General features: G+C 41.0%; 1 protein-coding gene across 1 annotated transcript in view; it reads right to left on the bottom strand.

The window, feature by feature from the left end:
- Window positions 1-15525, bottom strand: part of NOX4 (NADPH oxidase 4) — a 148873-nt gene that overhangs the window by 79687 nt on the left and 53661 nt on the right. The window contains exons 7-9 of the mRNA XM_018565857.1: window positions 13349-13421; window positions 10726-10806; window positions 7052-7283 (exon numbers count right to left, since the gene is read on the bottom strand). Coding sequence (XP_018421359.1) covers window positions 7052-7283; window positions 10726-10806; window positions 13349-13421 — 386 coding nt within the window. The remainder of the gene's footprint in view (window positions 1-7051; window positions 7284-10725; window positions 10807-13348; window positions 13422-15525) is intronic.

The following is a 15525-nucleotide window of genomic DNA, read 5'->3' on the forward strand; positions in this document are numbered from 1 at the left end:
ATTACCTTTCTTCTACAAACTACTACTTCTATTAGCCACTATGGCCTGGTTCACACCTGTACGTTTTGTATCGCGTTCAACGCTCTACGAACGCTCTACAAAATGCTCCAACATGAAAATCCCATTGTTTTCTATGGGTATGGTTCACACCTTGCTATATTTCAGCCCGTCTGAACGGGCTTCTTTGCGGCATTTTTGTCACGCGTTTCCATTGGGATACAGCCAAGTAGCCCTCGGAAACGCGCATTTGTCGCACGGTTTTATTACCGCGAATCGCGGTAAAAACGTGCGTCACGAAACGCACGACAGACGCGCATATTTGATACGCCTAGGTGTGAACAGAGCCTATGTAATGGAGATGAACAAAGGCAGACATGTTTGAAGTCCACCTTGGGTAGCAACATGGCTTTCTCTATAGATATAAGTATTTGTTGCCCCCCAGTGACACAGAGTTTGTTATTTGCAGGACTGAAATGGAAAAAAGCCCGAAAAAGGAAAACCAATGCTGACACCAAAAGGACAAGCTGCAATATATTACATTTTTGTTTTTGTGGTTTGTGTTCTTTAAATGAACTACAGTATACACAGCCTGTGCCACATCAATGTGTTTGTTTACTGTTTAGATGATTACTCTGCACTTTGGATTGCTTTTGATTATGACTTTGAATAACCACAGATTCTGCTTCCGCCTGCTGAATGCTGCTTGCCCTGACCTTCTGCCTGTTTTTGGAACAACCTTGCCCTCAGCCTGTCCTGATCTCCAGCGCCCCCAGATACTGATTTTGCCTCATATTTTGATATGCTGATGAGCTCTATGCATTATTACACACTGGACAAAATGGTTTTCAGTGTCAAGCCATCACAGTCCTAATACATTTTTTCACTTAGTAAGACCTGATGATGGGGGTATTTGTATGACCCCCAGAAACATGTTGGCTAATTCTAAACTGTCCCCTCAATTCTACATTGAATATTATATCTTCCTAAACCATACCTCGATGCTCTTGAATGTAGAAGCTCCCTGTCTGGCAGTCATATCACCTATGCCCGACTTTTTAACATCATAATAATATAGTAACAAGGAGGCATAGCGGGTCTAGACAGTGCCACATTCTAGTATCAGTGGATAAGAAAGAACAGAAAAAAAATGACTTTTTAGGCACCACCATGACCACTTCAATTTATGTATAAAAATATTTTTTATTGTGTACATTGTTTGTTAGAAATATATCCAAGTGATGACTTTTTGGCCAGCAGTGTCAGTTGTGTTAAAACAGTTACAGTGTTTGGGATATAAAGCACATGGTACTCAATAAGCGGACGTGCCATGTCCAAATGTGACTAAATTGGGTCAATGACTTGAGTTAGTAAGTTTAACTCCACCTAAAACGCTTTGTTTTGGAAAGAATGGGGAAAGGTTAGAGCACGACATGTTTTATTGCTGTCTTTTAAAATACTCCTGTGCTTTTGCAATCTTTTTAAGTTGGTGACAAGGTCTCTTTAATATGTTTTATTAGAGCCGCCGCATCGCTGTTATGGACACATTTCCTGTTTTAGATCTTAATAAAGCTGATGCTTCACTTGTCCATAATATAGCTTCCATTTCATGAATCGCTGATATTTCTTCAATTAATCACTCCATAAAGAACCGCGCAGCTACCTCCAGATTGTGGTTTTCAAACCTAATTATTTTCTGTGATGCTGTTTAAACAAAATATGGTGGCGGCAGGCAGCAGGGACCGCTTACTGCTGGATTCATGTTTACATGTGGATTTTTATTTTTCCCAGAATTGCCCACTTGAGCTTTTCAAAATCCCAGTTATCTGGGGCAGATGAAATAACAGAATCTAATAACGTTCCAGTACACCTGTTGCTTATATATTTTAGCCCCATAATCTTGTTAAATTTAAAGTGTGTGTTTTTTTTTCCTGAATTTGCCAAGTACTTTTACACAGGGGAAAATATCGTTTTTATAGGTTGTGCTAAATATAGAAATGGAAATAAAAACCACATATTACATCCATAGGCATCCAGAGCCAGTTGCTCACTGCTGCAACCCCCCACCCTTACACCAATTCAATTCACCCTGTATGTAAACCTAACACTAACCTTCACTGTAAAAAACCCTCCTCATTTACTTACCTCTTCTTACTTCCAACATATCCTGCCATGAGCTCCACAGTTGCTACTGGTGGGGATGTGACTGCAAGTCTCTGGGGTAAGGGAAGAGGGGTTTAAAGTAGATGTGTACAATAACTGTACAAAAATAAGATTAAGACTTGTACTTCTTCAAGCCCATTGAGTGATTTCTTTAAGAATTCTTTTACAGATAGTGTATACTGCCCCCTACAGGAGGTTGACACTCTGGCAACCAAAAATTAAAAGCATGCCCAGCATGCCTCCATTTTGTGAGTGAGCACTACATAGGCCCAATAACAAGGAGGGGGGTGGGAGCAGAACCTGTATCCCTCAATGGACAAAAAAAAAAAAATTACAGTAAGTACAAAAATATAATTTGTTATCCTTGATTGAGGAACACAGCAACTTAGGAATTGTATTACAGTCAGAATGTCCAAAAGCAGTCCACTTGGTGTGCCATACATTTGAATGGCACCCCAACACATCTTACTAGGGTTGACACCTTTTCTTCAAGCCAAACCCGAACACTGTAGCACCTTAACAGGATTCCAAAACCGGACTGTCCGGGTCATTCCCGTACGGGTGGCAACCCTACATCTTACCGATGGACACTCAACGGGTGTGCCCTAATGTGCATTACCACATGATGTAGTGTGAACAGGTCAATAAAGACCTGGGGCACATTTCTGGGAAATTCTGAACTGGTTGCACAGATGAAAAGCCATCAAGCAGGGGACCCAGGTGTGAAACAGCACACTAATGCTGCAGGGACTCAGCTGTCAGCTGTGACAGCATGTCTACGAGTCAATCCAGTCATTATAGAGTAGTATATGATCCACCGTGCTTCTAGTGGTTAATCTACAAATCTCTACATTCAGGAAAAAACAAAAGCGCAAACATGTAAAAATATGATACATAAAAATGGCAATAAAGGGACTATGTCATTAAAAAAAAACAACTGTTGCAGTTATATAGTGTAGGCACCTAGGGGTGCAGTATCCTCTAGCACCGTTCTATTACAATTGAGTCCTGGACACTCTTTATGCAGACCTCCAACAGTTCCAGGGAGTGACTACCTCCACCCCCACATATTTTTAGTAGCCCATTTCTATGATGGGCTGTGTCGCTGGCCAATAGGAATGTGTAGAAGAAAGAAAAAAGGCAGGCAAGCTTTGTTTTGCCAGTCAAATGGCCATGAATGCAGCCGTAAAAATCTGTGTATTTTGTGATTGCTGTTTTTTTTTTTTTTTTTAGTGCTGTTTATGACAGCTGATTCTCTTAAAAGCAAACACTGGAATAATAACTCTAAATATACTGTACTTCCCTTTTAACTGTGGAGGTTTGGGCATATTCAAAATCATAAATGCCTTCATTGCCTAATTTTAAACCTTTCTACTCTTCTATGAATTTCTTATAGGCCCTCATTAAAACCTTTACCCAAATCCAAGATACATTTTAATATATTAGAAATAAAACACGATAAAGCACATTAAAGTGGACTTTCCATGGCCAACAAAAGGTCTACTTCTTGCCAGTCCGCTGCCCCTCCAACACAAATTACTCTAAAATCCATTTGATAAAAAAAAAAAACCTTTTGCAAAAAATTACTTACCTTGGTCCGGGCTCTGACATGACCAGGATGCACGGGTGATATCACCGTGCTTCCCGGCAGAGTTGTAAGCTCAAAGTACTGTAAGAATGCACTCCAGTCCATTGCTAGAGAGCATTCTCATGGGATTTCAATCATGCAGCTCTGTTGGGAAGCACACTGATATCACCCGTGCCTCCTGGAAGCATTAAAGAATAGACAAAGATATTTTATCTTTTTTGGGGGGGAGGAAACGGTTTGTGTACAAATGGCTTTATCAGCCTTTATCTGGCAGGTGAAAAAAGCAAGAGTCTCTTTACAAAAGCTGTTTCTGCCCAGGAGCTAGGGAAGTATGGCTCTCCCCAACATTAGATTGTACAACTTGAGTTGCCTCCTTAGGCACTCAGCGGACTGGATAAGTTCCTCCTCTTACTACTCCAACTTCCAGCTAGAAACGGAGGTGGTCCATGCTTGGAGACTCTCCTCCATCCTACACTGCCCATTTTCCACCATACCTCCTATCCTCCCTACCAACATTATTATTAGGGACACGGTAGTGGCCTGGAGGGACCTCCTGGCTGTCAGAAGTGCCCTTTTGGCAGCCAGGAGATGCATTATGAGAGAGTGGCTTGCCCCTAAATCCATCCACCGTACAGGGCTTAAGAACTGGCCACCTCACCTAGAAAAATAAGATGCTGAAACACAACTGGACAATGATAAGAAAACAAAGTTCCTTCTATGATAGATAGATAGTTACCATTTAACAATATAATCTTCACGCTCATAGAGAAGGAGCAATTTCTATCTCCCTTTCAATACACACCCAGCGTACTCTTAGAAAAGATTACAGGAACGAGTTAGGGGTAGAGTGTACACTCCCATACAATGGGTTCTATGGAAAGTTGCTAAAGTAAATGTTTAACGCATACACATACTGACCTAGTTGTTGAATGAGGGCGTACGAGGTCTTCACGTGTGAAAACGACATATTTGCTTCCGCTTCCCATCTCCTCGAAATAAGGGAAATTACAAAGGACATAAGGGAATGCGACACAAAGGGCGAAAAGCTGTGACTAAGGGCTCAACGTTGCTGCTTTATGCAATTGGCATATAGTCCATATGGATAGTAGAAAAGTATTTCTCATGTTCGAAATACTGACACAGATTGCTGTGTCACTTCATATTGGGTTTCTCTACATAAACTAAAATTCGTTAATAGCATAACAAACAAGGGGACGGTGATCATCACTCTCAGCTGGCGGGTCTATCCCACCATAGCTAATTCCGAGGATAGCCCAGATCATTACCAGGGTACTCTACCTACATACCTACATATCTCGTGAGTGAACGCTAGGACACGACATGTATGAAACCTGTTCTTGTTTATGTTTTTGTTTATGCTTTCAAATGTAAAGTACAGATCTTTCATTGCCTTCACATGTAACAACAATGCGTTATGTGTACGATGTTTATTATGTCAAGCTGCAATGTGCAAAGCAGTACACATACCAATAATGACCTGTTCTGTACTGTTCCTATTTCTTAATGCAAACCAATAAAAATGTTTGGAAAAAAACAAAAAAAACAAATGGCTTTATAAAGCCATTTGTGTTGGAGGAAAGGGGCTGGAAAAAAATGTACCTTTCTTGTCCACTTTAATAAGCTTTCATTATAACTCAGATCATGTTCAGCCTAAATGTTCTGATGTGTTACAAAGTCGATAAACTTTTTAAAATAGGACACTGAAAGAAAACTATTCCAGAACTAATTTTAAAATATCTGATCATACATTGGGTGATTTGAGCTCCCAAATTAACTTCCTGACCTGGCAGAAAGAAGACCGATTGAGTCTAATGCTCACCAATGAGATTAAATATGAAAAGATGATTACCACAGTACATAATTATTCATGAGGAACACATCAGGAACAAATGGCCATGACTATGGAATGATACATTTTTCTTCTTTTAATGTTCTCTGTCTTCATGGAATAAGGAGGCATCACTTAAAACCCTTACCGTGACCCCTCATGTCAAGAATGGCTCTGCCTAGTAGCTTGCATGGTTCTGTGAAAGGCTGGACTGGTCATTATGGGCCATATTGCCTAATATCCAGCAATACAGCCTCAATTCAACCTCCTTCTTAACTGGTCAGTTGCCTGGCTGTCATACTGATTCTCTATGCTCAATAGGTTCCTATGCTCTGCCCACACACTGCAAGGGATAACTGATCATTTAGTCCTAGGGGAACTGTGTAAAGGACCTTTACTTACCTGATCCCTACTCCTGCAGCAGTTGGTGCTCACCTCGTCCCTCCTATGTTCCAGCTTGTGGACTCTCCCTAACGGTACTCACTTATAATGCAGGGCTATGGGCAGGACCGGATTTACTCTCTCTGCTGCCCCAAGGCCAGGTTCCTCAATGCGCCCCCCTACCCACCAAACCTTCCCCATGGAGAATGGCAGGCCTGCAGGCTGCATACAAGTGATCTCAGCAACATCGCCAGGATCACTTGTACAAAACAAGCAGCGGTTTTCCCTCTGTACATTTAGCTCTGCTTGCCCAAAACAGGTCTAAATGTAGAAAACAACTACACTCCCGGCGCCCAGAACTGCATGTCCCGGGCATCGGGAGATAGGAATACCACACCCCTGCTGCCCCTCTACTCCCTGCTGCCCTGAGGCTGGGCCTTGGTTGGCCTTGTGGGAAATCCGGCAGTGGCTATGGGCCCTTGCATTATAAACGTGATGACGCCTCTGACCACTAGAACAATCTATGCAAATGGTTTTAGATACACTTTAAAAAAAGGATGCAAATCTGCAGTTTGGACTTCCCTGGCTGCTTATAGTCTCAGGATCAGAATGAGAACCAGACAAATAGCAATTACAAAAGTAAGGCAACAAATGACAGCCTCAACATTTTTTTCATTTAGTTGGGTAAATATGAAAGATTTCATATGCATATATGATATTTACATTTACAACCAGCAGATGGAGCTCTAAGCACCTTTTCACATGTCTGCCAGACGTACCTGTTTTTTTGAAAAAAACGTTTGTTCAAAGAGCTGTGTCTGGCAGAGGCTACTGACTTTCAATTAGAGAGAGACAGTCTAAAAGCAAGCAGCTTCTGCTGAGCGCTAAATGTTCCCATAATGCTCTGTGAACGCTATGTCATAGGTGCACCTTTGATTATATGTTGATATATAAAAAATTATCTTATACAAAAAGTTAAAACAGATATAAAACCTCAGTTTATATAACATTGAGAGAAAACCATTCTTGAAAAAAAGTTATATTTAGTATAAATATTGACACTGCTTCCATACCTCAGGGAAATGGGGGTGAAACGTTGGCTCTTTGGTGCATATCTTCCATGTGTTGTTAATCAAGAGCTCTTCGTGTGCGTGGAAAAGCCCCGGGGTGGTTTCTGGTACAATGTTCAGTGATCCTCCTCCATTGACTCCAGTCACTGACCCATAATCCTCCGCTGTGCTCGTGTTCAGCCTGAGACAGCCAGGAGGGTGATCTTGTACATTAGTCTGGTACTTTAGCACTCCTCTAGAACAGAAAAACAGCAATGATATCTAAAATCAGTATTCTCAAGGGCTAATTAACTTGAATTTGAGAGGCCTTGAACTGCTGGTTACTTGGGTGATTGAAGAGCAGGTGCTTAGGGTTTGGAGTGTCTTCTGAAAGTTCACTGTGTGCTTGGCAAGCTGTTTCTACAATTCTGATTACATAAAATCTTACAAGCATCATGTCTTAATTGCTCTGAAGTCTGTTGATATTCTTTCATCAAAAGCAGGAACTGATACATAATAAAGAGAAGTTTCCCTAGACTGGAAGTGCTTAACTACTTCAAGGCTTAATGGTCATGGCCATCGAGTTTTAGGATGAGTTTACCCTTTTGCACTGATGGGACAAGCAGCTAAATGCATGAAATCATGTGTTCCACGTTGTGGTGTCATTTATTCTTAGTAGCATCTCAACGCGCCTTGCTGTTGCGTTTAAGTGCATCACAAAGGTGAAAACCTAGCCTTGTGCTATGCTTATGCATACTGCCCAACCATTTCAGATCTCTTTTTTCCCCCACCAAACTTACTGACACTCGGCAACACACAGAATCATTGGTTACTAGGGTGCTAGCAGCGTCAGTAGTTGCTAGCATGCTATCATCCAGGACACATAGCATCATTGCATGCTTCGCAGATGCACCATAACAACCAATGATGCTGTGGGGCTGTCTGTGCTCTAGCAACTGATGATGCTTTGCAACCAGCATGGCATCACTGGTTGCTAGGATGCTAGCAGCTGGATTGCAGAGCATCATTGATTGCCAGGATGCAGGTGAGTGTACCATGACAATCAATGAGGTTGTGGGTCCATCTGTGTCCTAGCAACAGATGAGGCTGTGCACCCTGCAAAGCTCCATTGGTTGTTATGTTGCCGGCTGCATCTTAAAAACCAATGACACTCTGTTTTCTAGTTGGAAGAGCATAGACGAGACTGAGTTAGGTTTGCTTGGACGTTCCTGAGTGTCTGTCTGGGTTTGGCTAAGATTCAAGCTAACCGAACCCATGCACGCACACTGAACCCAGGCACATTCAGCTTATCACTGGTGGTGACCCATCTCAAATACATCTCAACCCATAGATCAAGAAGCACTGTTTTATGCAATAATAAAAACATGCTAAAGCAAGCTTGTAAGAACGTGCATGTATTTGAAAAAAATACATAATGTGGACATTTCAATATAAATTACGAATATGCACTCACAGAAATACACGATTTTAATTTTAAAGACAGAGAGCACTTTTCTGAGCTGTTGTAACCATTGTGCCCACTTGACAACCCCTACACAGCCCAATTATCGCTATATAATATCACAGTTATTTTCTTTCAAATCAGGTTAAATGATCAGTTGAAATGAGAAAAAATCCACCATCCCATTGGCTAATGTAAACGCCAGCAATATAGCACGTGCAGATGGGATTGCAGTAGGTCAAGTGACGTAAAAATCCAAAGGGCAATCATTTGAACAATTAAGTGTGAGATAACCATTAGTTATTTTCCCTCTGTGCTTAATGAATGTTCAGCTGTCTCTCTACATCTTTAAGTCATTAGTTATTAATGATTATCCCTTAAAGCTACGATGCGCACAGAACTGTAAATTCAGTCACAACAGCATTGCCGATGTCCCCTCGGGAAAAACATCCACATATTGTATTGAGCGGTTTAATCCTATGTTATATCTTAGTTCTTTCGCTTATACGAGAGGTTGATCTCTTTTTTTTTTTTTCTTATTCAGCGTTCTGAATGGGGCACTCCATTAAAGATTCATTATTCTCTGCTTGCAGCACAGTAAATTAGTTGTTATTTTTACTTACAGCAAAGTTGTTCTGTCTGCTGTGACGGAAGGCCCTACGAGCTATAGATAGCCTTATGTGTCTTTTTGATATTTTGAAATAGCTTCCTGAAAGCCATGGACTTCTAAAAGGTCAGTAGAGAAAACACTCCGACGACTGTAAAGAAGTGATGATCCAGTTTCAGTTTGCTTGGACTTTCCCCAGACCCATCCGGAAATCCGGGTTCAGCAAATGTTCTGTTTAAACTGCCTGTGTCATAGCCATCAATTACGCTGTGCAACCCACAAAGCACCATTGGTTGCTAGCACCTGGACCACACAGTGTCAATGCATGTTAGGCGGGTGCACCATAACAACCAATGATGCTGTTGAGCTGTCTGTGCTCTAGCAACCAATGACGCTGTGCGACCATCATGGCATCACTAGTTGCTAGGATGCTAGCAGCTGGATCGCAGAGCATCATTGGTTGCTAGGATGCAGGTGGGCACAATATGACATCTAATGAGGTTGTTGGTCTGTCTGTATGATAGCAACCAATAATTTTGTGTGCCCTGCATAGCATCATTGGTTTTTTATAGTGTCACCTACATCCTAGTGAAGGAACCAATGAAGCTCTGTGGTCAAGCCGCTAGTGTTCTAGTTGGTAGGACATAGGCGAGGTTTGTTTGGACATTCACTGAACTGACTGATGTCTGGGTGTGTAACAACCAATAAAGTTGTGGGGCCATCTCTGTAACCAATGAGGCTGTGCGGCCACAAGTGATGAGGGAGCATGGAGACGGCTTCCCGGCCAATCAGGAAGCTGGGCAGCGTGTAATTACTTGCTGCCCGTCTTCCTCATACCGGAGTATCGGGCTAGGTATTGGAGCTTTTGGGCGAGTACGAGTACTCGCCCAAATACTCGGCAATGGCACAGATACTAGTATCGGTATCAGTGCATCCCTATTATAAATTATTTTATTCAGCAAGGACATTGTGTCACTTTTGTAATTCTCAAGACAGGAACTCAGGAAAAGAGGCCGCAGGATTAGAGTCTCAAATAGAACAAACCTTTGGGTCAATCCAGTATCTTTTTAAAAGTAGACATGTGCGAAACGAAAATCTGACGAATTTTCAGAAATTCTGACAAAATTTCGGAAATTTGGACATTCAGAATTCCGAGTTGCAGCTATGACGAATGCAAACGAATCCGAATTTCCGTTTCCGAAATTCGTTAGCGGTAGTCTGTACGAAATTTAGTTTTTTGGATGAAATTTCATTGCAGCAAATTGACATTAGAGAAAAAAAAAATGTTTTTTTTCCTTGAATGTCACTTTGCTGCAACGAACGAACGACCGAAACGAAACTTCACAGACTACCGCTAACGAATTTCATCCGTATTCGAATTCCGAAACAAATTGATTTTCGGACCTGAATCCCGAAAAACTAAATAACGCAAAATCCGAATCAAAACTAAACTAAACTAAACAAATTTTTTGCTGGTGCAGATGAAATTATTATTCACTAAAAAGTGAATAATCATTTCAGAGTGGACTGGCCCTTTTAGAACAATAATGATTTATCACATTATAGCCTTTAATATCTCAGAATGTATAGATTAAGATTATTAGCAATATTAACATTGGTGACACTTACCCAGAGGCATGGACCAGCAGCAGCACATAGAAAATAAAGAAGAGGTTGTGCGTGTGCAAGAAGATATCGAAATTTGAAGCTCTAAAAAATGAGAACGAATTAAGAATATTACCTCCCTCATAAATTAAATATATTCTATACCAAGTAATACATCATTTTAAAATGTCACAAAACCCCAAATTAGATTTTTCAGCAGAGGCTTCAAAACCCGATTCCCTGACTAGGTGCACTCTTTCCTTCTTAAGAGATTTCATGATTGATGCATGATGGATAGCGGCTCTTCTATGTAGCCTTGCTTTCATATACAGAGCAACAGCATGCAGCAGTCTACAGGACACGTCACACCATCCTCTTACCCACCCATCCACATATCGGACTATGCAGTGTGAAGAAAAAGAAGGGAGATCACATGACCACAGCAAGGAAAGTAAAAAATATGTAATTGCAGTGATTGCACTTCTGTGATATATGGAGCATTTGTTTACTGTAAGTATCCACTAACCATATGGCTAAATTGGTTTACTGATACTTAAAAGGCAAACTCCATTTTCTGTTTTCGATGACCTAGAGAAAGGCTAGAATTTCTGTCCAGTTTTTATTTCACCTGTGTCCCTATGGTAAAATGTCAGGCATTGATTGTCATTTGGAACAGTGTTCTCCTTACAGACAGCTAACGCAATCATTGGTGTTGGTAGTTGCTTATTTCAGAAACCAGAGGAAAAGCTCCACTGTTCCTATGCTGCTGACTCTGCTGAGTGGTGTTTGTGCTAGAACTATGCGGGCACCATAGAGATCAAACCATGACTGCCAATTGCCCAAGGAACCTCTAAACAACCTCTGGCAGAGCCTTAGGATTCCATGGAACCCTGGGTGAATAAAGCTTAGGTAGACCCTCACATTCCATGGAATTAGTAAATCTAAGGGCGTTTGTAAGGACATTGTACAGATTTTAATGTGTACGGCTAGGTATAGTATATGGCAATGAAATTAGGCACCCTCTGGTTCACTTTTACATAGCTTCAAAGTCATGAAATCAAACCATCACTGCCAATTTCCCAAGGAACCCCTAACAACCTCTGGACGAACCCTAGGATTCTATGGAGCCTTGGGTGAGAAAGTCTAAGGTAGACCCTCACATTCCATGGAATAAGTAAATCTAAGGCAGTTTGTAAGGACATTGAACAGATTGTAATGTGTATGGCTAGCAATAGGGAAATCAAAATGGGCACCCTTCAGTTCACTTTTACATACCTTCAAAGTCATCTGGACGAACCCTAGGATTCTAAGGAGCCATTGGTGAGAAAGGCTGAGGTAGGCCCTCATTACATGGAATCAGTAAATCTAAAGACCTTTGTGAGGATATTGCACAGATTGTAATGTAAATGACTAGCTATGGGGAAGTAAAAAAAGGCAATCTTTGGTTCACCTATGCATACCTTCAAAGTCATTCACACAGGAGCGGTTGTCCGCGCATATTCAGCCGTACGAATACGTATGGAACCGCTCTAAACATAAAAAAACACTGCACTTTAATGTGCATTGTTTAGACTTTTGCAGTGGCAGTGCGGTACGAAACCACGTAGCCCACAGATCAGTAAAGAAGAATCCTTCCGCACTTCTTACTAGTATGTCCCTTGTGGTGGGTGCTGTAGTGCCTGGATGGCACCGCTTCAGATCCAAATAGTACAGTATGTCACCAGCACACCATGTTCAATCTTCAATCAGTGATCATTTTATTGATGCACACACATTTTATCACATTGCAATGTTTCGGGGCCACTTCCGGATGATGGGGCAATGTGCTCAGATGTGTGTGCTTCAATAAAATGATCATTGCTTGAAGATTGAACCGTGGTGTGCTGGTAACATACTTTACAATTCCGCATGTTTGCAGTTATAGTAATAGCCACGCAGATTAAAAATTGTTAGTGATTTCGTGCCACGCGGTCTTCCGAATGGAAAGCAGCTTGGGAATCGCAAATGCTATATGTAAATGGAGCCTAAGTATTGAGTTGCCAAATACTAGCTAAACGTTGAAATCAGAAGTGGAAATTCCTATGTTTTAGAGCAGTAGTCTCAAACTCAATTTAGTTGGGGGCCACTGGACACATTTTTTAGTCCCGTGGGGGCAGCTACTATATACGGTACAAGTTTTAATATATGCATATGTTACAAGCAGCAACTGTCACCGATTCAAATTAATGATTGGGTGACAGACGCTGCATGTACAAGCCCGCACACCGTATGTAATCATATGTGAAAGGATTACATGCAGTTAGGAATACTTCCCAGTGCTTAGTTTTTTGTTTTTTTTCAACGTATCAATGGAATTTTTTTTTTTTTAAATGCTACATTTTTTTTTCACTTATCAGATATAACAAAACACTTTTAGTTATATATTTAACAGATAAAATTGGAGCAAATAAGAGATGCCATGTCGCTTTTCTAATTCTATATAGCCCTTAGAGTGCAGCTGGGGTGGCTGGACCACAAAGGAATTTAAAGCCTTTCATTTACAAATCTCTTGGAAAGTGAAATGGTTGCTATTCATATATTCCACCTGTTCATTTGGAAAAGCTTTCTAAGGGCTGGTATGCATTGGTACTGAATGCAGAACCGTTACCTTATGGATGCTGTGGAAGCAGTGGACATAAGAAATAAAATTAGAACCATTAGGACTCCGGTCACTCCAGGAACTACAAATAAAAGAAAACACACAAAACACATTAAAATATATGAACAGAATAAGAAAAAGCACATCATATACCAGGATAGGATTTAAAAACAGGTCACTACAAAGGGTACACACGTTACATGCGTTAGTACATTTTAGTGCTATTCAATTTGCAAATTACAACCTACAACCTACCTAGAGACACAACGGTTTTAAAACATTAATACACATTGAAAATATTATATGTATTGATTGATTAAATGAACAGTATATGTATGTGTTTAGATGCAGGGGAGCTAAACTTACAAACAACAGTGACGGTAGAAAAAAAATGAGTCTGCCCCTTTCTGATTTTTTTAGTTTTTTATTGTTATTTTTTGTTTTGCTGGTTTTTTTACTTTTTGTCTGAGTATCAACATGTGTCCCAAGCATGTAAAATTCCCTTACTGTTGACTGACGCTACCTCTGCCAGAAGGAAGTCTCTTCCAAGTGTCAACTACTCTTATAGTAATTATTTTAAAGAATAGTTTTTAAATGTCCTTTTTGTTAGTTTGAGGTCATGTGTCTGTGTTCTTGATCTAAGCTTCACTTTGATATTGCCTTCCTGAAACTTTTTCACATCCTTAAAAGAAAAATATGAGGTAAGCATTATGTATTTTCCCATAGTTCTCTTTAGGGTCATGTGAGGACATATACTAACGTCCTCCTGTGACCCATAGCTCAGTATATAGCGAGCTATTACCCACTATATGCTGAGAGTGACGTAGCCGGGATAGATTCCGACAATACTGTTGAGATCCACCCAGCTGGCTGATTGACAGCAGGCTCTGCCTATCTAGAGGCAGACCCAGCTGTGTCCGCCTCTGCACTGGAGGATTGAAGAGGGGAGGGGGGAGTACCTGCAGGGAGCGGTGACTGACAGCCACTGCTCTCTGCAGGGAGATGATCAGAAAGTGAGAAAGCAATGGTATGTGTTCGCTCACTTCTTGATTAATAGAGGTGACGTGTGACAGCTTGAATGTCAAACGTCGGCTCTAACTATGAGGATGAGATTAATGTATTTAAAGGTTTCAGTCATGCCTCACTTTTCACTTCTTTTTTCAAGACTGCACATATTTGTTGCCTATCTCTGGACTTGTTCTATCTTACTAATATATTTTTGAAAGTGAGGCCTCCTGAACTGGATACCGTTTTTCTAAATTAAGTCTAACTAAAGATCTATATAGGGGAATCAGAACCTCCTTCCTCCTGATAGGAAACCCTCTAGTGATCACTAAAGATCTATACTGGGGAATTTGTCCCTCCTTCCTCCTGTTGGGGGATCCCTCTAGTCATAACTAACGATCTATATAGGGGAATCAGAACCTTCTTCTTTCTGCTGGTGGTCCCTCTAGAAATAACTAAAGCTCTATGTAGGGAAATCAGAACCTCCTTCCTCCTGCTGGTGATTTCTCTAGTGATTACTAAAGAACTATATAGGGGAATCAGAACATCCTTCCTTCTGCGGTGATCCCTCTAGTGATGCACACCAACTACCTAACTACCTGATAGTTTCTTATATCTCTTGGTAGGATCTTTGCAATAAAGTTCTTGCATCTGGACACCTGCTGCAAGGGTTGCCACCTTTTCTTCCAGCAAAACCCAAACACTCTAGCAACGCACGGAAATGTTTGGGAGAGAATGAGTCGCGGCTTACTCATAATAGACTATTTTCAGTGGGGGGCCAGTAGCCCCTATCTTAATGTTGGTTGCCCCTGTCTGCCTGACATCTTGTGTCCGGGTTTCAGCTGCCATGAAACCCGGACACAGCATTCAAAACCCGGACTGTCCGGGTGAATCCTGGACAGGTGGCAACCCTACCTGCTGCTCCCCAGTTGGATTTTTTGAAATGTATTTTATATTATGAAGAATGTAACATACGTATCTGGAACATGCAAAGGTGGGTAAAAGGATCTATGGAAGATAAAAATCCAGGGGTTTGACTTAACATAGCAGGCTTAACCTATAGCTGTAATGTCACTGCTTGGTGGACTCACTCTTTAATATGATCGCATGTTCAGATCTAAAATGCTAGTTTCTCTTTCAATGTGTCCCTCTTTCCCATTTCAGGTATTTTACGAATGTGT

Source organism: Nanorana parkeri, unplaced genomic scaffold (genome assembly GCF_000935625.1).
Source record: "Nanorana parkeri isolate BGI_ZX_2015 unplaced genomic scaffold, ASM93562v1 scaffold896, whole genome shotgun sequence".
NCBI lineage: Eukaryota > Metazoa > Chordata > Amphibia > Anura > Dicroglossidae > Nanorana > Nanorana parkeri.